Source organism: Petromyzon marinus, chromosome 1, assembly GCF_048934315.1.
Source record: "Petromyzon marinus isolate PM22_M1 ecotype Great Lakes invasive population chromosome 1, UKy_Petmar_22M1.pri1.0, whole genome shotgun sequence".
Taxonomy (NCBI): domain Eukaryota; kingdom Metazoa; phylum Chordata; class Hyperoartia; order Petromyzontiformes; family Petromyzontidae; genus Petromyzon; species Petromyzon marinus.
In genome coordinates, this window is record NC_133667.1 from 28,565,114 (window position 1) to 28,588,915 (window position 23,802).

A 23,802-nucleotide genomic window follows, 5' to 3' on the forward strand; every position below is an offset into this window, starting at 1 on the left:
CATTCTTTCCTCTGCCACTGTGGGACACAGATGACAAGAGAGAACAGGGCGAGACTCTATCCCCTTTTCCAGCCTACGCCTATCTATTCGCACGTGGCTGCCCAACTCCGAAGTGCCCGTAACTCGATGTCAAGGCCTGCCACGCCCCCTCCACTGCTGAACACCCGGGCACTCAGAGCTGTCTAATCCCTCCAATTACGGGCACCTCGACACTGGTGGAGGCAGGCGACTACAACATAATTGGCAAGATGGTGTGAGAGCTGACAGGAAAGATCTTTTGTCACCCGGAGCAGCTCTATAACTTATGTGGTCTTGCATAGTGTAAGATCATTGTACACAGGTGTTCGTGTTATATTAATCAGAGTTGAGAGAACGTTTTTTTTCTGACGTTGGGGGGAAAAAGTTTTATTTTAAAAATGTGTCAATGGTAGATGACACCTTCTTGTTATAAACAGGATTGCCAAGGATCAAGTGTTAAAAGAAAGGTCGTAAAGTCCCATTAAGACCTTACACCTTCAGAAGAAAAATGATAGTATAATTGCAAAAAAGTCCACAATCTCCATTGCGTTAACTTTTGTATGACCTCCTTTACCATTGATCTAAGATAATTTGATAAAGTACTGAACTACTGCACCTTATTTGATATGACTCATCCCACCCTGGTGTTGCAAACAACTTGCTGGATGAGGTCAATCTCTGTCCATTTTGAGTCATTTGGCAGCAAAACAAACACGCTTGTCCATTCGCTCCAGAACAACATACATAACAGACAAGCGTGGTATGATGACTGCGGTCTGACACGTTTGCTTTGAATGTATCAAACAAACAGGTCCTGTACAGGTGAACAGCGATGCATTATGTATGTTGCACGAGCTGCACTTTAAAACAGAAGCTATGAAAACATCTCGGTAGCAGGCTTTTATCCAAAGTGACATATCATCTCCAGGCCCATCAAGGAGCACTAGAAAGCTTTCAGCGGCCACTGGACTCAATCCTGCTGTCAAGCCTGCTGCCTCTCCAAGGGATGGCACTCATCCGAAAATGGCCCTGTCAGCAGCTTTCCTGCTTTCCCTATTAGCTTTTAGCAGGAAGCTCACCCTCCTGAGCAAGATGGGGAGGGGGGGGTGTCAGCTACTTCTGACACTGATGGGCACGACGACGGCTTGGGACAAGGACCTAACCACCTCCTTTGGAGGATATTTACCGGTATCCATTTTCAGGATTTGCAACATCAGGAAAAGGGACGATCATCATTCATCCATTGCCTCACCAGCCCACTACATATGTGCCTTTTGGGGCATTCTAGTGACCCCACGAATGTGACCTCAACAAATAATATAGCCGTAGTTGTGCAAATAATGGGTTTCATTGGTTTTCTCTTTCTTTAGTACTGCCATTAAGGGTGTTTTATCCATACCATATAAGAATCAGTCTTCTAAATGTCAGAAATTATTGTGTGAATTTTGGGAAATTGTTTTGATGCACATAGTTGCTTTGGAACATAGCCTAATTCCTAAGAGGCACTGTCGTCAGCTTGTACTGGATTTATACGAGTGTATTTTGGCACAACAAAATTCAATTTACGAATAACTTTTGACCCACAAAAGGCTTATTATAGTAATGGAAAAAAGTTTATTTTAAATATGTAACTTTAATGCAGATTTTAAATATGTAAATGCCAATTAATTTCAGTCTGCTAAATGTGTAACATTAAAAAAGCCAAGTACAATTAATTGCAGCTTTCGATATCTAGTTTGGTAATTAATTTGTATCATACCTTGTGTTTAGACATCTTTAAAAAGTTTATTTAAAAATCTTGCTGAATGACTGATCAAACATATGCACAAGGGAGGAGAAAGTTGTGCAAAGTATCTGGTCATGTAAGCTACAAAGAGTATATACTGTACATTATTATGCAGCCACAAATGTTGGCAGTCGTGCAGTATGTGGTTGGTACAGAAGCGCACAAGCTAGCCTCCCCTGCATTCCCTTCCAAATACAATGTATCAATGCTCTCCCACTTCCAAATGTACCTCTTGAGCGTTTATGTAAACTGGAATATTTTTGAAGATACACAAACCAACATACATTCAATGGTCCGTGATAGCGATGGTACTTAGCTAAACTCCTAATGATCTCCGAGTACATTAGACAACATTTTTTATATCTTAAACAGCTCCATTAAAATGAACACAATAGACACTTTCTATATTTTTTTTAAAGAAGAGTTACCATCTTTGATCATGTGGCAAGATGGAACAGTTGTGGTTACGTGTATTGCAACTTCATCAGCCACAGAATTTCCTTTAATCAATGCTGGGAACCCTAGGTTATTCCCACGGTACAAACATTATTTCCTGGAAATGTCAATGAGCTTGATTGACAAGGTTTTTACAGCTGTAGGTCTTAACCGCATTGGTCAAAGGCTAACATAAAAAACATCAAGACTTCTGCTTTGTAAACTTTTTCATTATTCGTGCTTTTAACTCTGAATTTTAATTATACAGGAAAAAACTAAGCTTTTTTCAACTTTACATATTTGCTGCACAATGTACTGTTGTCTATTTGACAGAGGAATTAAAATTTTAGCAATTCAGTTCTTTCACAATGCGGATGGTGATTTCTGCACAAAATTGATGGGAAAGTCCATCAGGCCACATTTTTTCAAAGGCAATTCTGCTGTAACAGATCACTGGGGAGAGAGGATTGGGAAACATTACCCAGGAAAAGAGTACTAAGTTTTAAATTTACTGTGTTTAAGATTACAAATGAGTCCTTGGCCAAATAGGAACAATTACAGATGTACATTACCAAGGGATCACATTGGCAGAAAAATAATGATTTTTTTACATCTACAGAAGCTGTATTGAGCTTAAAGAACATTAGATTTGCAAATCAGCTGCAAATGTGTGACCCACTAGGGGTCTACGTGTTTACAGAATAAACAAGAGTTTACTAAATGCACAGAAGATGCTTACATTAAATGTCTACACAGCACAATTTTACACCAGAATAAGATACGAAATTGTAATGTTCCACTGAGAAATGCATAGCAATATAATTAATTTCTAAATCACAAGGGAAGTTTAAAGGAGTGGCATTTTTTTCTTGCAGGGCAACCCTTGTGTACATTTTTTTAGAACCGCTTTTTGTGTTTAGCTTCTTGTCCTTCCCCCGCACCCCCGATTAGCACGGTTGGCTACATACTGTGCAAAAGAGGTAATGCATACATACATTTCTTGGCGTGGATGTACATTCTGCATTCTCTTTTAAGCATTGAGCATGTTTGCCTGGTTGTGTTAATGCCAGGGCGGTTTGTCTTGTCCTCCCCACTATCGATAAAAGCCAGCTCCAGCTGCCATAGTGAAGGCCTGCCATGTCCCAGCTTCAGCTGTACTCAATCCCCTCCTCAACTCCCTACTCAAGCAAAAAAAAAATCAGCTTCCACGTTGTTATTTTTCAGATATTTTTTTTGTCTCATTCATTTTTGTTTTACATTTTGCCATACACATTTATACAACTTAAATTTGAATACTCATATACATGTCAATTACAAACGCCCACATTTATGCTCAGACATTTCAAGGTATTTTTATTAATTAGGCATCCTCCAAAAAGAAATGATGCACAATATCCGTGCTGGTATACCGCAATATTCAACAAATGCGATTTATGAAACAGAGTATTTCTGAGCTGGCCATTATCATGAATAATCAAAAACATAATCCCCTCCTTTACTTACCATTTACGGTGTTTCACTTCACAATAGGAAATGTATCATTTCAAGTTTACAAGCTTGCATGAGCAACCCAATGTTTGTGAAAACAGAAACACAGAACCATGCAGTGTTACCGCTTGTGCAACTTTTGTACCTCTAGCACTCGTGCTTTTTAATACATATGTAATGACAGGGTGTCACCTGTCGGCCTGAAGGGTGAATCGCAGTTATGGGCAAGTTATGGAATGTCTAATTATGAGGGGGGCGTATCTGGGGTAAAGGTGAAAGGCGGAGGCAGTCGGGAAGCTCCGGGAACCTGCTCGAAGGTTCTGGAAGGGGGCGTGGCCGGAGGCGGGGTGTGGCCAGAGGCGGGGCTTGGCCGGAGGCGGGGTGTGGCCGGAGGCAGGGCTTGGCCGGAGGCGGGGCTTGGCCGCGCCGGGGTGTATGTAAGGGGGACCGAACCAGAGAGACCGAACCAGAGGTTTAGTCCCAGAGGTTCGGTGCTTTTGCGGGTCCTGGCTGCGTCGCTGCTCGTCGTCATCTCTCTTCATCGTCCGACCACGTGGTCGATCTTCTGCAAGGCTCTCATCGTCGCCGTCACTGCACTAGTCGGACAGCTGCGTAGTTGGATGCCGACGATGGGGTTGTGTTCCTAATAAATAAGAAGCCTTCTACACGACGTGTCTTGGAAGCCGCTCACTACATTTGGAGTCAGAAGTGGTTGAGAAGAAAATTTGAATAAATGGAAGAATGTCGAAGTACCAAAAGAAGCAAAACCCACCTGTGGCATCTTTCGATGACGATGAAAACGATACACAGGACCTCATGACAGCACCGGCAACCACGGTCCCAGTTATTGAAACCGCGGTGGGAGAGTTGGCTGCACCAGAGACGGCGGAACTGGGGGCGGCCTCTCCGCAGCAACAGCCTGAAGAGGGCTGGCGCGTGGTGTTGGCGCAACTGGAGCTTCTGCGGACGACTGTCTCACAGTTGGTGGAGTTCATGACGGCGACTACAATGGCGGGGCGGACCACACAGATCTCGCCGGAAAGAGGAGATCAGGCGCCGAAGAACGACGCACTGACGGGAACGTCCGCGGGCGGGGCGACCGCCATGACGCGTGATGCAGAGACCACGAGGCCGGAGGCCGCCATTACGCGCGTTGTAGGAGAAGCGTGGTCGGAGGCCACCATTTTAGGACTCGGGCGTGATTCGCCGGAATCGACGCCTGCTGTTGTTGACGGTGGAAGAGGAACTGAACAAACCCGCCGACTGCCTCCTGTCAGAGAATTCGTTGCGGCAGGGGGAGATTGGAACGCCTTTATCTGCCGCTTATAACCGGCTTACGGATTGGCGAACTGGACCGAGGAGGAGGAGGTCCTGAGAGTTCTGCCAACGGTGTTAGACGACGACGCCCTCGCTGTTTTCCGAACCATACCCGCCGGGAAGAAAACTATACTCCATGGGGCATACGCTGAGATGGCTTAAGTATACAAACCACCTTCCGACACGCGTAAGAAGTTTCTGCAGCGGAGACGAGGGGAGGCCGAGACACTCCTCGCCTACCGCAGCGCGCTATTGGCACTGGGAGAGGCGGCGTACCCCGCAGTGGACCCGAAGGCCCTCGACTCTCTGGTAATGCAGAGGATGTTGGGACTGGCTAGAGAGATGGGGGTCGTCTTGCCGGTAACTGACGAAGACGAACAGACGTCCCGATGGGCCGCCCAATGTCTGCAGGCCCACGAGAACTTGCACCGGTGGTCCTAGATGGTGGTGTGGAGGGGAGAACGCCGCAGTGTCGAGTCGGTTGGGTGGTCGCCACGGAGTGTTGCAGTTCAGCCAGCCGTGAACTTGCTGCCGAACAGTGACGTAGCAGCCGCCATCCCAGCGTGGAGTCGCAGACAGGGAGGAGGATCGCCTGCTGCGGAGGGCCACACTTACCTGCTTCCGCTGCGGTCAGCCAGGGCACTTCGCACGGGGATGCCAGAGCCTGCATCGAGCCCCGACGACGTCTCCGGTGCCCCCGGCTCGATCGATGGCTGCACCCCATCCCCAACGGGCGAGTTGCGACAATCAGACACTTGGCCCATGTTGCAAACTCAGGCATCTAGGCTTCCGAAAGTCATCTCTACCCCGCGTGGCACTCACATTGCTGCCGCGTGGCAGGGTCTTGTTACACAGGGGTGGCCTAGCTCGGGGACACAGTGGAGGAAGTTGGCGCGTCGGGTGATCGCGGCCGCTGCGGGGACCTCGACGGTGTCGGGTTCGATCCAGGGAATTGAGGTGCGTGTCCTGGTAGACACGGGTGCTTCCGCCACAATTATATCGGATGTAATTTTGTATCTGTTGCCGATGAGGAACCAGCTTGTTAGGCTGGTAGTAAACGTGTGCGTCGCAGCGAACGGTGGTAGTATAGGGATTATAGAGCAAGTGGAGGCCTGTGTCAAGATTGGCGAGATCGCAGTTGTTGGGCTGGTACCGATCTCGAGGACGCTGGCGGTGCCATGCCTTTTGAGCACAGATTGTTTTAGTAAAATGCCCCTTGAGATCCTCATCAATCAGGGCTATGTGGAGATGCCGTCGTCCCCACACAAAAGTATGGTTGCGAATGTTACAGTCCAGGCCCTTTCCAGGGACTCGGTGCAAATCCCGCCAGGATTGCAGATGTTGGTGCCGCTGCGCTATCGTAAGCGGTTACAGGTAGCGGATTCAGAATCGGGCGTCTTGTTGACTCCGTCTAATCCGGCGACTCGGAGGTTGGCGCTGGTTGGCGCACAGACAGTCGTCCGCCTAAACCAAGAACCGTTCTTGCAGGTGCGCAATGCGGGCCCGGAGACGGCTGTGGTTCAGGCGGGGACGGTGTTGGCTCACGCGACAGCCGCGTTTCACGAGGGTGATGGAATTGCATGCGACGGGATTGTTGGCGCGGTGGATAAAAATGTTACATTGGATGGGATATGGATGGAGGCGTTGTGTCGAGAAAACCCGCAGTTGTCATGGCGGTGCTCGAGGGAGGAGAGCCCGCCGAGGAGGTCGTGCCAGGGGACAGTGTTTTGCACCTTACGCGTGCCGAGTGGGGAAGATTGCAAATGGAAGACGTGTCCCTTATGACCTTGCGGCGTCAAGCGGAAGCTGGACGCAAGAAGTCTGCTCCCTCTGACGGCCCGCGACCGGTCCTAAGGGAGGGTCTTTTGATGCTGTACGAGTATGGGTTGCACCGTCATCGCGTTGTGGTTCCTACTGCCCTCCGAGGCAAGTTGACTCGGGTTGTGCACGAGGATATGTTGTTACATCTCGGAGTGCGGAAAATGTTGCTAACATTGCAACGCGATTATTATTGGCCGGGGATGTCGAGCGACGTGTACCACTTCATTCAAGGTTGCATGGAATGCGCGCGTAGGAAACCGCCGCTGAGAAAGTCCCAGCCTCTGCTGCAGTCTATCTCGGTTTTGCAAATTAATTAGTTGGTCGTGCTCGACATCCTCGGGCTCCTTCCTGCCACGCACAGGGGCAACAAGTTTCTCTAAGTAGGCCTTGAGTATTTTTCACGATGGCCTATGGCCTAGCCGCTGCCTGACCAGTCGGCAGCCTCTATTGCCGAGGCGTTTTTGCATGGATACGTATTGGATAAAGGTGCCCCCGAGCAGCTTCTCACGGATCAGGGACGGAATTTCTCTTCCAAGCTACTACAGGAAATTTGTGATGCGCTAGGTACTAGGAAAATTCGGACGTCCACCCCCAGACGGATGGGATGGTGGAACGGCTGCATAGGACCTTGACATCTATGCTCAGTCAGGCAGTCAGCGCAGCCCAAACTAATTGGGATCTGCATGTTCCAGGAGTGTTGGCCGCATACAGGGTGGCGCCTCACACTTACACGGGGTTTTCGCCTTTTTTTCTCATGTACGGGAGGGAGAGTGAACCTCCTTTGGAGGTTCCATTGGGTTTGTCTGAAAAAAAGGGAAAATCTAATTTGCCTGCGCCTAGAACGTTTTTCGGCAGCTTGTCAATTGGCAAAATTAAACACCACCAAAGCACAGGCGGCTAAGGAACGGAATGCGGAGCGGCAGGGCAATTTGTTTCAGTGGGTTGTGGGGGATCTGGCATGGTTGCATGGCCCGCAAATGCCATTGGGAACGTCCCCTAAGCTGCATCGGCCATGGCAAGGTCCCGTGGAAGTGGTCGAAGTCAAGCGGCCGCAGTGCGTGCGTATACGAGTGGGCCGTCGCCGTTGGTTTGTTCATCCGTCGCGGTTGAAGCCTTATATTCCTCCTCGAACTGACACCTCATCTCCAAATTGTGTACGGACGATGTCTGTTATGTCGGACGAGCCGGGGGAAACGCCGATGGAGAGTGTGCGTCAGGAGGATTGTATTGTGCCGCCCACAGCTTCCGAACCCCTAAAGGTCGGCGGGGCCCGTGATATCGCTGACTGCGACTGGGTCCACAATGCCTGCGAAGCCGGGAGTGGAACCGGCTTCGAGTTATCGGGCAGAACCCACATCTTCGGTGAAGGTGAACATTGTCCTCATGGATGGACTGGCGTCGAGGACTCGTTGACAAGAACATTCCGTTGTGTGTGTATGAGGGAAATTGGGGGGTTGCGTTCTCGTGTAGTACGGAGGGGAATTTTTTTTTTACTCTACCTCTCTGTTCCTCGCCTTGCCTCTTCTCTTACCTTCCTAAGTTGCTGCTTGGGTCCTTCTCTTGTCATTGCGGATCGTTCTGCCTTATTTAAAAAAAAAACATTTTGTTGGGTTTTTTATTACAGTTTATGGCGGAACTTTTTCTGCCTCACGTGTGTTTTTGTTATCATTGTTAGCCGGGACGGCTATATTTTAAACATGGGGGGGGGGGGTGATGTAATGACAGGATGTCACCTGTCGGCCTGAAGGGGTAATCATAGTTATGGGCAAGTTACGTAATGTCTAATTATGAGGAGGGCGTATCTGGGCTAAAGGTGAAAGGTGGAGTCGGTCGAAAAGCTCCGGGAACCCGCTCGAAGGTTCTGGAAGGGGGCGTGGCTGGAGGCGGGGCGTGGCCGGAGGTGGGGCTTGGCTGCGCTATGGTGTATGTAAGGGGGACTGAACCAGAGGTTCGGTGCTGTTGCGGGTCCTGGGTCCTGGCTGCGTCACTGCTCGCCGTCATCTCTCTTCGTCGTCCAACCACGTGGCCGATCTCCTGCAAGGCTCTCACCGTCGCCGTCACTGCGCTAGTCGAACAGCTGCGTAGTTGGACGCCGACGATGGGGTTGTGTGATAGGGTCGGCTATGTGTAGCTGCGTTACACAAATGTATCGCCCAGTGCGTTCCTAATAAATAAAAAGCCTTCTACACGACGCGTCTCGGAAGCCGCTCACTACACAACGGTTACTTTAACCCTTACCTGGCCTTCTGCCCTGAGGCAGGCAGTGTGCAACTCGCCCTTGAGCATAGTGATGTGCTGTCTGTGAGAGGCGATCTCTTTTTCTAGGGCCGATATCCTGAGCCAGGCAGCCTGCAGCACGTCCGACACGCTTCGCACAACGCTCTACAGGGAGGCAAAAACACTCGTTCTGTCAGGTGGTGCTCAGGGATGCCTTGTCTGGACTCAAAAACTTGTCTACTCACAATCTTAAACTCGTTACTGTAGAAGGAAAGATAGAGGTTATTAACCATTGCTTATTTTATGAACAATTACACATTTTAGTGAAATATCTATGGCAAAACAGTTATTTAGTTCACTGATTCCCAGCCTACTGATGGCAACACATTTCAACTTGTAACACGTAACTTTTTACCATCAGTGCAATAATCTCCAAAAAAATTACTTAAAATTATGACTTGTGCCAAAGAATAATTGCACACGTAAATAGCCAACAGTCAAATGTATATTCTTGGTTCTTTCGGTAAAGTTACGTAGAAGGGAAACAATAAAATAATTTAAATAATATGAATCCCTGCAATCACAAAAGCTTTAAATCAAAAGTTAAATGTATGTTTAACACATCGGCTTATGCGACCAATATTAGCCATAAGAGGGTTTTTTGGGTTGTAATTACCAGTGAAACGTCATAATCGAATTGTAAATGTTGTGGGTAAACTCTCCAACACACCGCTGTGCTGAACGAGTAACTAATTGGCATGTTTTGTTTACGTGACAAACCTTACTAATTGGCTGTTTCAGGTGGTGGCGGGTTTAACGACACATTTAGATTTACATTATCTAACCCAACAAAAAACCTCTATTATGGAGTCAGACGTATACAAGTAACCAGTGCGGCTATGTCCAAGGGTGTCATGTCATACTTGACAGATGCCGGCCTCCACGCCCAGGCAGGCCCCATCTGCAATGGCCTTCTCCAGGACCAGTGTGGCGGGCTGCAGTGCCAGTTCGCCCGTGGCCCACGACAGGGATAGCTGCTCCCTCACCTGCAGTGCCAAAGGTCAGATTGCACCGACGAGTATGCGCTTCTTCACTTACATTATATTATTTATTTAAAGCTACTTTTTGTTTTTAGTTTGTTGCCCCCCCGCCCGCACCACTGATTGGCACGGTTGGCTATGAATGGTGCGAAAGAAGTTCAACATACATAATCATGGTTGATAACAATTGAAATCTCTCTTAAAAGAGCTTTGTTTAAAATAGTAACATTATGTTTTGTGAAAGAATACATGTGCTTTCGCAATTGAGGTTTGTTTGATACCCAAAATCAGAAAATTAAAAACTGTCCAAAGATACTGTTTGTTTAAAATATTTAAGTCTTTGCAAAACATCACATTCGTTTTCAGTATAAATGATGTCATGACCTCACACTTTCCTTCACTCGCTGCCGTACAGTAAGGTAATGGCCATAAACATTGGCTAATTGTATTTTTGTTGTAAGCCAGTGTTCATGACAATGGTGGTGAGATATTATGAGCCTTTGTTTCAATACTTCTGCTGACATATCCTTGTAAAGATAATTGAAAATTACCCAATACAATTTCCTCAAGATGATTTAGACTGTTCTAAACCTCATAACCCAGACTGCAATGATTCTAGAAAGCCTGTGCTGTGTCCAAATTTAGTGTAACCACATATAAAAACAAACATTCATCAATATTATTTAACATTTTTATTGTTACTATTTTTTTAAACAAGTGGGGCCATCACATCATTATACTGTAGTCTACATTATTTACAGCTCGTAAAACGTGACAGTACAAATCATGACATCCCGGACATATATTTCCAAACAGTCTTAATCAAGAATGTCTTTCGCAGTTTAGATATACGACGCTGACATAATATAGACTTTGAATTCCATAACGGAACTGTAATTCATTTTCTTTAAATATCTCTCTTCAGACACAAAATAAATACACAATGCATACGAACAATAATCGTTTTACATTTACCGGACCACAAATCTGAAGTACCTGAAATAATGATACAAAGTTCTGTAAATAACTATTCCACAGGATTCACGAGTTTGGCAACATTAAAGGCCAATTCACTCCATTTTAGCAAGATTAATGCCAAAGCCACGAAGCAATATACTGATTAAAACAAAAGTTTCTGGAATGCTCAGCAAGTAAAGAAACTGATCTTGCGAGTTACTGAATCTATGTATGCAAATGGCTGTTGATTTACACCCCACCAAAAGGTACACCAGTACCACTCCCCATGGGACACAGACAGGATGAAGTCACTGCAGGCAGAGAGACATGCAAGTGACCTACCATCGATCTTGCGCTGTGGAAATGGAAAATGTATCTATGAATAAATTTAAAGGGGATCGATTTTGCAATGCATCCCGCCTGATTATGGAGGACCTCAATTAAAATTGGTAGCTGGGAACTGCAACCATTAGACCTTGAGGAAGGCTTTGGAGAAAAGACGATAGCTCTTCCCTGCCGTTCAGCAGACGTAACGAACGGGATTTCTCCGCCAAATCTATTTCAATTTGCCATTAATGCAATTGGTTCCTCAGTTTAGAAAGAGGCAAGTTAATATGAAGCCTGCATCATAATGTCAGTCTTTCAATGTTAAATTACTGCCACTTAGTAAAGGTCCCATTGATTAACTTTCCAGATCTATAATCAACACTGTCTCCCTTAGGCTGCCTGCTTATTTATCAAATACTTTGCATATTATTTGCAAATGAGTTTTACAGTCTAGAAATAAATACCGCACACACAATGCATTTTTAAACTCGCCTGATAAACAAATGTGTGAGCTGGACAGACACCGATAGGTGGTTTTGACGTTGTTGTCGACAAACTCAATGACACCACAAGAATAAATCACAGCATCATAAAAATGAGGCCAGTCACATGGGGCATTAAACTGCCACATGTTACCAAGGGGGCCCCCTCTTGGGGGCTGGATTTTCCAGCCGCTTCATAAAATGTCACAGTCAATAAAACACAACAACCAAACAATTTACAGCCCGCCTGTTGATGCACGCCTCTCGATAAAATGCTATATCATCCTTAATAGCTCTTTAACTGTTTTAAATGTGCCACTTTAAAGAATAAGGGACATGCATGTGACAGAGCTCAAAAACACATATGCAGGAATTTACCCCCCCACCTCCCCCCCGCAGTGCCCCTTGCCCCTATACCAAAGAAAGCAATATGTTCTGCAATTGGGTTTTCAAGATTGCCAGACAAATTATCAATGATGGGTATCTTAAAGGTACTTGAAAACAGTTGGGTAACTTTTGCTCCAAGTGGCATTTTCCCATTATGGTACTATTGTCAGTATTGTCTAAAATGTTTCCTATTCAGTTCCAAAAGCTATACAACCTTTTTATGATTGTTTTCGGAGTATTTGCACCTTTGTTGCACAATATATGATAAAACTATTGCAATGAAATGCATCGTAATGAATGTGTTTTAAAGAAGCACCCTTTCCAAATATTGCACGGGTTAATGTTGTGGCAGGTGTTGAGGGAATGGTGATGCAGGATAGCGTATAAGTTTTTTTTTTAATTCGAGTTGGATCGCTAGATACCAGTTATTCAGATGCCACTACAGAGAGAATGTTTGTGAACCCAAGAGAGGAGAATGTAATCGGGATTAGAGTGTTTTGTGAACTGCAGGCACATGTTGGGACCATGTTATGCAAGTCTGCTGAGATTTGTTCCCCTACACAGCATCTGTCTTTCCCAAAACAGATTGTTTGTATAAAAACATTAGGGAAACCCATATCCAGTACGTTTATTTATATAAAAATTATTTATGAAGCAATTGTTTTTTTTATTACACGAACATATTAATTTAAATGTATGTTATAAACTCTATGCATTGGACATTTAGTTGGTAATTACGATACGTGGAAATGGGCATTTAGCATCCTGGCTCTAATAATAATTTACCATGTTATATTTGTAAGCAATGATTAACGTAAAAAATGTTGGTATTAAACAGTCCTCAAACTGCTTCAGCTTCTGAAATATTCCCATTGATACTTGTTGACCAACTAAGATTATTTTCAATGATGCGACTTGAATGTCAGATTGAACTATTTTTTACACCCCATAGCCCCCCCCCTGAAAACCCATTCTTATTTGTATGCAACCTCATCTTGTGAACTTATACATATTGACCATATTAACTGAAATGCATTACTCCATCTCTCACAACTGTGACAAGGCTTTCCAAGTTTGTTCATTGCAACAACTAATAGTTCCTAAAATCAGAAGTGAGCACTACTCAATATATTTTGGTCACCATACCTCATTAGGCTCCGCTGTAGTGGACAGTTTTAAATGGTTTAAAGGGTTAACATCAAATTCACAGAAGTGCTGAGGTTGTTTTCTGGTGCGAAGTTTATGTATCATCAGCGAATGATGCACAGATGCCCTGTAATTATTAAACAGTGAGGTAATGACTTTCCAGGGTAACATCTGCGCTGGGTTTACGGCCCCCTGAAGTAATAGCGGCAGACGGACTCTCTTCTCTCACCCAAAATTAATTCAGCCGTGAGCAGTGGCTCCAATCGGACACTGTGGCTGGGAAGCTAATGTGAAGGCTGGTACTTGACAGCACTCCATTTGAAATAGTGGAAGTGCTTGTGCAGTGTACAGGGAGAGAAATGCAATTACATTATTGCCAGATAAAATGTTCCTTCATGGTGTTAAATTAAACAAGTGCTTTACTACGTACACTATGATTAAACGATTAAAACAAATCTTTCAAAAAATATATAAGGCAATTGTTGATATTGTTTTAAGCGAAGTGTGATGTGAAAACCCTTTGACTAAATCACCCAGAATGTACTTGATCTCGTCAGATTTTCCATGCTATACAGGTGAGTGTATCTAGTGCTTTTAAGAGTAACCGCCATGCATAAACAGGATGTCACAGGAATGTGGGGCCTGGGCAGTAGACAGCCGAGAGCACTGCAACAAATGCCATTGCTGTAGTGTACTCCAACGTCTATGCTCTGCACCTTCACCAACCCGCAATGATCGGCATGGTGACGTATGGTCAAATAACCCCCAGCTATCCAGACTGTTTTGGACCAGGCTCAATAGACTTGTGTGTGGCGATGAGTATTTTGGCACCCTGGTGCCACGTCTTGATTTGTGAGCTACTCTAATACAGTGAGGGAAAAAAGTATTTGATCCCCTGCTGATTTTGTACGTTTGCCCACTGACGAACAAATGATCAGTCTATAATTTTAATGGTAGGTTTATTTGAACAGTGAGAGAATAACAACACGAAAATCCAGAAAAACGCATGTCAAAAATGTTATAAATTGATTTGCATTTTAATGAGGGAAATAAGTATTTGACTCCCTCTCAATCAGAAAGATTTCTGGCTCCCAGGTGTCTTTTATACAGGTAACGAGCTGAGATTAGGAGCACACTCTTAAAGGGAGTGCTCCTAATCTCAGCTTGTTACCTGTATAAAAGACACCTGTCCACAGAAGCAATCAATCAATCAGATTCCAAACTCTCCACCATGGCCAAGACCAAAGAGCTCTCCAAGGATGTCAGGGACAAGATTGTAGACCTAGACAAGGCTGCAATGGGCTGCAAGACCTTTGCCAAGCAGCTTGGTGACGAGGTGACAACATATTCTTAGTTTTTTCGGTAAAGTCACGTTGAAGAGAAACAACAAAATAACAAAATATATATAAAACAATAAAAAAATTCTCACGACGTTTCGACCATAACTCAAACGGTCATCATCAGGTGTGTCGGTTTGCATAAATTTATTTTGAAAACGGCATGTTTATTTATTTATATATATAAAAATAACGTTTGCGTCACGCGCAACGATGGCAGTTTGCCAGGACTAGTCCATCTATTTTTTGAAAAGAGGAGGGGGGAGACGAAATTTGTTTTTATGTATGCTGTCTGAAAGGCACTGTAAGCGTGAACAATCAATCAAGAACTGAAATGATTTATCAAATCTTTCCAATGATTGCTAAGATAGAATCCATCTTCTCGGTTGAAATTGTCTCTGTGTTTGTATATGTGGATAGCCTCATGAACGAATCTCTCATGGAAGCCAGATGGCTTACAAAGAACCTCCGTCTTGGAAAAGTCAATGGCATGTGAGCCTACTGAATTAGAACAATGATCTGCTACGGCCGAGGTGTTGGTCCTACCGTGTTTAAGGTCTGCTTTATGTTCACGAATGCGGTGACAACAGTTGGTGAAATTATTCGCAAATGGAAGAAACACAAAAGAACGGTCAATCTCCCTCGGCCTGGGGCTCCATGCAAAATCTCACCTTGTGGAGTTGCAATGATCATGAGAACGGTGAGGAATCAGCCCAGAACTACACGGGAGGATCTTGTCAATGATCTCAAGGCAGCTGGGACCATAGTCACCAAGAAAACAATTGGTAACACACTACGCTGAGAAGGACTGAAATCCTGCAGCGCCCGCAAGGTCCCCCTACTCAAGAAAGCACATACACATGCCCGTCTGAAGTTTGCCAATGAACATCTGAATGATTCAGAGGACAACTGGGTGAAAGTGTTGTGGTCAGATGAGACCAAAATGGAGCTCTTTGGCATCAACTCAACTCGCCGTGTTTGGAGGAGGAATGCTGCGTATGACCCCAAGAACACCATCCCCACCGTCATTGATATAATTGAAAATTTGGTACAACATGGACTAAACCCCGAGGTACCTACGCTGGTCAGGCACTGCCTCACCTACTTCACTTGGAATGGTTCCTTCTACAAGCAAAATGTGGGTACTCCCATGGGTTCCCCCTTATCACCAGTGATAGCCAATGTTTTCATGGAGAAATTTGAATCGGACGCCATCCAGACTTCCACCCTCAGACCTTCCCTGTGGAAGAGATATGTGGATGACACTTTCGTCATTTGGCTATGAACCTTTTCCTACACCACATCAATTCCAGACATCCCGCCATCAAATTCACCATGGAAGTGGAGAAAAATGGCAAGCTACGATTCTTGGATGTTCTGTTTGAGAGGAGACCTGATGGCTCATTGGGGCATTCTGTCTACAGGAAACCCACCCACACAGATTCATACTTGAAGCCTGATTCCCACCACCACCCAGCCCAAAAGAATTCTCTCATCAAAACTTTATACCATAGGGCTCATTGCATTTCAGACCAACGCCACCTGACCAGTGAATTAAAACATGTACACCTGGCCCTCAAAAGGAATGGATACTCTGACCGTACCATCCGCCAAGCTGTTTCTCCCTCCATACAGAAACAACCACTTGATACTCCGGTCAAAACCATCACACTACCATATATAGCAGGCATTACTAAAAAGATTTCCAAAATTCTAAACAAACACAAGATCCAGGTCCGGTTCAATACAGTACATAAAATTCGTGATCTGATCCCATCCGTGAAGGATGTCATTCCTGACTTACAATACCCCGGGGTTTACAAATTGAGTTGTACTTGCGGTGATTGCAATATCGGGGAGACGAAGCGACATGTCTCTGACCGAATTCGCGAGCACAAATCAGATTTGAAACACGGCAGAACGAATTCTTCTGCCGTTGCTGATCACTGTTACAACGCTGTGGGTGATCACGATATAATTTTCTCCGATACCAAAGTTCTTTGCAAACCCACAGGTTTTTATCAGAGATTTGTTCACGAAGCAATTCAGATCTACAAACACAGACACAATTTCAACCGAGAAGATGGTTTCAAATTAAGCAACCATTGGAAAGATGTTCTAAATCGAACCAAACATTAAACTAATTTTCATTGGTACAGTATATTTTTTCAAATAGTGATACCCCAAACTTTCGCAGCACAGGCGGGTGCACTGCCGGTGCCGATCACTGTGCTACACCTTTCATCATGATAAGTCCGCCAATCAAATGGTAATTTTTACGCTAATTCCTTTGTCAAGGCACCTTAATCCCTCTCACACAGCCTAAAGGTGCACTGCCGCGTGCTACACCTTTCATCATGCTAAGTCTGCCAATCAAATGCTAATTTTTATGCTAATTCCTTTGTCGAGGCACCTTAATCCCTCTCACACAGCTTAAAGGTCGTAATCTGAGCTTGGCTCTGTTTCACTCCAGCGCAGTCTTCGAGACAGGCTGGTCCCTTCACCTGATGAAGGCCGCTTGTGTTGTGGCCGAAACGTCGTGATTTTTGTTGTTTTATTTTTTTACCTAGGTGACTTTACCGAATAGAACCAAAGAGTATGGATCCTTGCAGTCACGAAAGCTTCAAATCTAGAATGGAGGTGGAAACATTATGCTTTGGGGGTGTTTTTCTGCTAAGGGAACAGGACAACTTCACCGCATCAAAGGGACGATGGACGGGGCCATGTACCGTCAAATCTTGGGTGAGAACCTCCTTCCCTCAGCCAGGGCATTGAAAATGGGTCGTGGATGGGTATTCCAGCATGACAATGACCCAAAACACACGGCCAAGGCAACAAAGGAGTGGCTCAAGAAGAAGCACATTAAGGTTCTGGAGTGGCCTAGCCAGTCTCCAGACCTTAATCCCAGAGAAAATCTGTGGAGGGAGCTGAGGGTTCGAGTTGCCAAACGTCAACCTCGAAACCTTAATGACTTGGAGAAGATCTGCAAAGAGGAGTGGGACAAAATCCCTCCTGAGATGTGTGCAAACCTGGTGGCCAACTACAAGAAACGTCTGACCTCTGTGATTGCCAACAAGGGTTTTGCCACCAAGTACTAAGTCATGTTTTGCAGAAGGGTCAAATACTTATTTCCCTCATTAAAATGCAAATCAATTTATAACATTTTTGACATGCGTTTTTCCGGATTTTTTTGTTGTTATTCCGTCTCTCACTGTTCAAATAAATCTACCATTAAAATTATAGACTGAACATTTCTTTGTCAGTGGGCAAACGTACAAAATCAGCAGGGGATCAAATACCTTTTTCCCTCACTGTATGTGACTGTGGAGCTGCCCAATGAACAACCGTCCACATTGTTGAGGACCGTCTTTTACAACAGATAAAGGCAAATCGATCTGGATGAAGTTGTGATCAAAGTGAGCTTTGATACCTAATGCAAGAAGAAGACCCTACAACCCGTATGGCGTGGAGAGGCCCTCATACAGCAGTAGCTTGACATGTCATGAAAAAAAATTTGGGTAAAAAAAGGGTCTATATTTTGGCCAATTTGTATTGCAAGTTACGAGTGTTTGAAATGGCAATAGAGCTAGCAAAGTGATGAAACCCAAGTGACCAGTTGTCACTTGCATGACGCAAGGTGCAAACCGAGGTTGTTTACGTCCGCAAAGTAAGCAGCCATGGGGTCAAAACTTTCAGCCGCTCAGCAGTGTTGATGCTGACTTACATAAAACCACCGGATGTCAGCAAGTTACCTGCTGGGAGAGAGCTTACATCCTGGCAAACGTATAGCAAAAATACACCACACAGTAACCAACTACACTGTATTATGTAGTAGCAATAATAATACTAATGTGAACATAAAAAGTCGATTATTTAGCTTACATGTAAAACATGTGACTGAACAAGACAAAAAAGTACAAAAATCATGCCTTACCTGCTGAAGACTTTGGTCCAGACATTTCATGTAATTTGTCACATTTTCCTTACTCCTGGTTAAAGATATATATATCGTTGTTTTAATGAGTATACATAAATATTAAATGAAACAGTGTGCACATTTTATTGTCAGAAAGAAAGACAATTAAATACGACAATTACAATACTGATAATTTTTTTATGTTCTAGGTTTACAGAAATCAGCTAATCCTTTCTGCATGCAGGAGCCGTTATGACTATACAAACCATTGTAAAATATAATTTGGATTTGTTAAATGTAAAATGTTTTCCATTATTCTGCTGAAATATAACTGACTTCATGTAGCCCAAGGTACCCTTGCAAAAAAATGAAATGCATCACACGTCTCACTGGACCTTTATTTTCATCTCCTGGTTGCATAAAGGATACCACTACTGTACTGCGTAAAATGCGGCACAAGACAATCAATTTCGCTCGTCACTGTGGAGCCGTTGACAATAGGTGCCTGTTGGAACAGTCCTTTGCTCACCTGGTACTGCTGCGCAGAACATCTTCAGTGCCCTTAATGGCATCGTACAACCGCCGTCGCTCATCCTCCATTTGGGCCAAACGACGATTGAGCTGCTGCACGGCATGCTCCTTTCTCCGCACCTCCAGCTTGGCCTCCGATAAGCCCTAATTCAAAAACAAGTTGCATTCAGTCATATCGTAGTTACATCACACGGGCATATGCTTTCACATTTTCCACCACCTACTTACTCTAAACTTACTGCATTCACATGTGACTTATGTTACGACTACATTTTTGCCACATTCACAAACAGTTTAAAATAAATTAACCATATGTATAGACGTACACAACATACCTTTCGCGGTTAGCTTCGTACCATTAAAAACACAGCATTATGACTTTTGTTACAGTTGGCAAAAAATAACAGAACCAAAGTCACTGCTGCCACATTATGTTCTCTTTAACGGCACCTTGACGGCTTCGGCGAGAGTCTGCTCCTTTTCCGTGTCCTGGCTGGCATGCTGTTGCAGGCGATCCCCAAGCTCCTGCAGCTGGTGGGCCTGATCCCTGAGGAGGTGCTGAGCCAGCTGCTCCCTGGCCAGTGCACTCTTCAGCTCCTCACACACTCCGTTAAACTGCTCCACTGGGACGAGGTTTTGAGTCTGCAGACAACAGCATAGGTTAGAATGCAAAAAAAGGCCTGGAAAAAAATATCCAGAAACAAAACCACAAGACACAGCAGGGACAAGGCAAAACATCGTTAAAAAACCCACAAACACACTATTTAAACTGTACACGAGCACCACATGCACATAAACAATACACACGCTGCCATGCAAAACAATAGAAGCCAACATGTGTTGGAGGCAACACACACTGTTTTGGTTACACAAGAGCATAGCAAAAAAAAGGTTGTGTTTATTTTAATGTTTTTAATGAAAAACATATTTTCAAAGATAAAGTTGGTTTTCATAGTAAACGCTACAAGCTCTGTTCCCTCTAGTGCATCTTGTGGTACTTATCAGTGCAAAACAATTAGGTGAATTAACTGCTACTGCCCGACAAAACCATCCCACATCAGAATTATGGAAAACTGTTGAGATAATGGTTAAGCTAACATCGAAGGGAAAGAGCCATTGTAAGTGCGGGGCTTCCCTTGGAGATAGTTAAAACTCGGAATGGGTTATGAGGTGATGTGAGGGCGTGACAGCTAATGCCAGGTCGTGGCTCACCACTTGTCTGAGCTCCTGCAGCTCCTTCTTCAGGCTGCGAGAATGATCTGCGTGCCTTCTCAAGTCACGGGTTTGGGCAAGCTCCAGCCGGTTAGCCCTCCGCTCCACTTCAGCCGCATGCAGTCTCTCTGTGAACTCCAGCAGCTGCTTTTGTACCAAGCCCACACAGTGCTGCAAGATATACATGCTAGTCACACCCATGCAAGTTGCTACACTTATCAAACATTCAGAGTTTTGAAATCAGTTATATGAAATGGTAAAAATGAGTTCACAGCATTGCTAATAATGAATCCCTCCCACCTTACACAACAAAAAATGTTTTGGCATTGATTTGCTTTATTTCAAAACTGGCAATTGAAGATATGTACATATATTATGATGAAATGTACCTGCATGGTGTACTGAGTCGACTGCTCATCACCATGACCACGCGCTGTAATCTTGGTCAACCTCTGGTTTAGTAACCACGCAAGTGAGTCAGGCTCTCTCCACTCATAGTGCAGGTTGTTGGAACCCACAGACCACTCCATCTCAATGCTCAGATGGTCCAACAAATTAGCAAAGGCTGCCCGTGCAGCTGTGACAATACTCTGTCCAAGTGAGGCCCCATGTAATTCTGTAAAAAGAAAATGTTATGAAACAAACTTTTCAGTAAAATACTGCATAAAAAAATGACTGCAGTTTTTTTTTTGCTCTTGAACCCACTTTCTGTCCATGAAAGTTTAATACAAAAACCCAAAATGGTACAACTCTCATAATTTTCTTTCAGTCACGCATGAAGACATTCAGGCTATGTGCACTTCACCTGTTTGTTTGATGACTTGCTGAAGTTCACTCATTGAATGTATAATGGCTGTTTGCAGTTCAGGGCTGGAAAACCAGCTTAAAGCAGCAAACACTCTGTCTTTTGTCGCTTGTTTGGAGCCTGCAGCACAAAAACAACATGTATTGTACATAATCTCAGAATATCTTTATAGCAGGGTTCTGAAAACAATCGTGAGCAAGGGTAAATTTCAGTTGGAGCTGTCTGGGGCTGAGCTCTGGGAAAAAATACGATTGAGATAAATTCACATTTGGAACAAAGTATATATATATTTTGAAAAAAATATGGAATAACTCACTCATGTGGCCTTCACTGGGCTTGACTTTTCCAGTGCAGACCAGCATGGCACCATTATCCCCTGTACCCTCGGTCCACGTGAAAATACTGCGGGTGGAGCCACCCAGCCGTTGCAGCCGATTGGCCCCAAGCACAACAACCACAGCCAAGCGAAATCGAAGCAGACCCTTTCTTTTTGAAGAAGACGCAAGTTTTCCCTTTGAGGCAGACGCCAGTTCATCCAATCTTGTTTCTGGTGACTTCTGCTGCACGCCTTTAAGCTCTTGCGACAAAGCCTTACCTAGGGCAGCCAGCTGTTTACAAAAGTGGTCACATTTATCAGCCCGCTGAGCCAGGAAGAGCCGCTGGGTGGCAAGAGCCTGGGCTCGGGCACGTAATGGGATGATAGCACCTGACAGGAGGGCACAGGCTGTAAGCAGGGCAGCCCGCTCATCCACGCCACGGGAAAGCTGCTCCTGCAGGCTCACAAGCTCTGCCATCAGGCGCTCTTGCTCGCAAGTCAGTTCATTCACCTTCCCACGGAGATCACTTGCAGATGCTTGGCTCTTCTGTAGATCAAACACACAAGCCAGATGTTCAAAAACACCATAAATGCACGTTTAATTTATTAACACTGTCAAGAAGCCTATATTCAGTTACAAGAGTTAGGATACTTAAGAAGAATTGGGTGTGTACTTGTTACACTGAATGTAATACATAAACACCATCATCTCTCTCTGAATTACACAATTGATAACAACTCCTTTTAAATAAAGGTACCGTAAAAGAATCTCCAATTACCGACCCAAGAAAATTGCGGCACATATGTTAGCTTAAAAAAAGTTTAATTACACGTGCAAATTATATAACACAACATCCAAAGAATTGAACCCTAGACATTAATTCACAGTACTCTGTATGTGATCTCATTATCTCTGTTGGCAAAGTTAGATACCAATTCCAATACCTGGCACCTGTTTTCAGACAATGCTACCAATTAACCCAGGCATCCCTGTGCAGATATAAAAGTGTATATACAGAAAGCATGACTTTAAACCATAGATGAGATATGTGCACTGTACTTATTGTATAATACATTTATAATTTAAAACTGAAAAATAACTTGCTACATGTGGCCCTTTCCTGCATGACCAACACTTGCAAGATACCATATGAAATAAAAATATGGGATTTTATTTGTGCACAACAAATTAACTTCGCGAAATCGGATGTAATTGAGGCCATTAGTTCATATGCCAGAAAACCATTTTCATACAGCAACAAGCCCTCCGTGAAGATTTCTTTGGGCTAATACTGGGAAATAGTTTTCCCCATCAAAAATCAGTGGCCTTCAGGAGACGTGGCACTACCTGCGCGTGCGTGTGCACCTCGCCCAGCAGCCGAGTGTAGTGCTGCTCCAGCGCCACCTTGGCCTTGTGCCAGCCCTCCTCCTTCTCCCGCATTCCTTCCAGCAAGCGATTGACGCTAGCATCCTGCCGCTTCTTTAGCTCTTTCATGGCCTCCTCTTTGCCATTGCACAATCTCTCAAGGTGGGCCACCTGCATGGACAATAGCAAATCCTAGCTGAGGCATTAATGTCCTATTTAAAAAATACAGATGTTTCTTGTGCACCACACAACACGTTAGCATATTTGCTGCATGTCACAAGAAAAAGGAATATTGAAAAAAAACGGTTTTGTACAACACATAGCATCTTGTACTAATTATATTTGTCATTTTATATTTTACCTATTCTGTAATGACTATGCAGCTTCCTGCCTGTGGGGTGCTTTTCATTTTTATGTACATTCTACCTTGCTTGCCAAATATGCATAAATATTTGTTTATGACAGGTCATGTTTATGTAAAATGTTGAATATGGAAAAGGATGTGACCCTATTCTGCCATAGGATCACACTTTAAAAAAAGAGGTTACATTTTGGTTGTGCATCAAGTAAGGAAAAAAATAAATGAATAAACATATTAAGTGGTGTTTGCATGGATTTAAATTATCTCTAATGATAGCACACACTTTAGCCATCTAAGAATTTACTTTTAAAGATAAAAATGTGTATGCTTATGAAACGAATTGCTGTGCACTTAAAGCATGTCTGAGAATAAAGCTTCAAGCTTCATGCCTTCAAGCTTCTGACCCACTCCGACTGGATATTTGTGAAAAAGATCTTCATAGCTCATCGGATTCCTCCATTCTAACATTCTGATTCTATACAAAAGCCATGGCACATATAAACAGAAGCTCTGCTTATTCGTGCCATCACACCTTTT

General features: G+C 44.3%; 1 protein-coding gene across 2 annotated transcripts in view; it reads right to left on the reverse strand.

The window, feature by feature from the left end:
• The window catches only part of CCDC171 (coiled-coil domain containing 171), a 41,944-nt gene that overhangs the window by 1,422 nt on the left and 16,720 nt on the right, over window positions 1-23,802 (reverse strand). For both annotated transcript variants that reach the window (XM_032947693.2, XM_032947702.2), the window contains exons 15-24: window positions 22,887-23,075; window positions 21,539-22,085; window positions 21,223-21,342; window positions 20,807-21,033; window positions 20,418-20,588; window positions 19,656-19,847; window positions 19,204-19,349; window positions 18,693-18,747; window positions 10,006-10,128; window positions 9,104-9,247 (exon numbers count right to left, since the gene is read on the reverse strand). In XM_032947693.2, coding sequence (XP_032803584.2) covers window positions 9,104-9,247; window positions 10,006-10,128; window positions 18,693-18,747; window positions 19,204-19,349; window positions 19,656-19,847; window positions 20,418-20,588; window positions 20,807-21,033; window positions 21,223-21,342; window positions 21,539-22,085; window positions 22,887-23,075 — 1,914 coding nt within the window. The remainder of the gene's footprint in view (window positions 1-9,103; window positions 9,248-10,005; window positions 10,129-18,692; window positions 18,748-19,203; window positions 19,350-19,655; window positions 19,848-20,417; window positions 20,589-20,806; window positions 21,034-21,222; window positions 21,343-21,538; window positions 22,086-22,886; window positions 23,076-23,802) is intronic.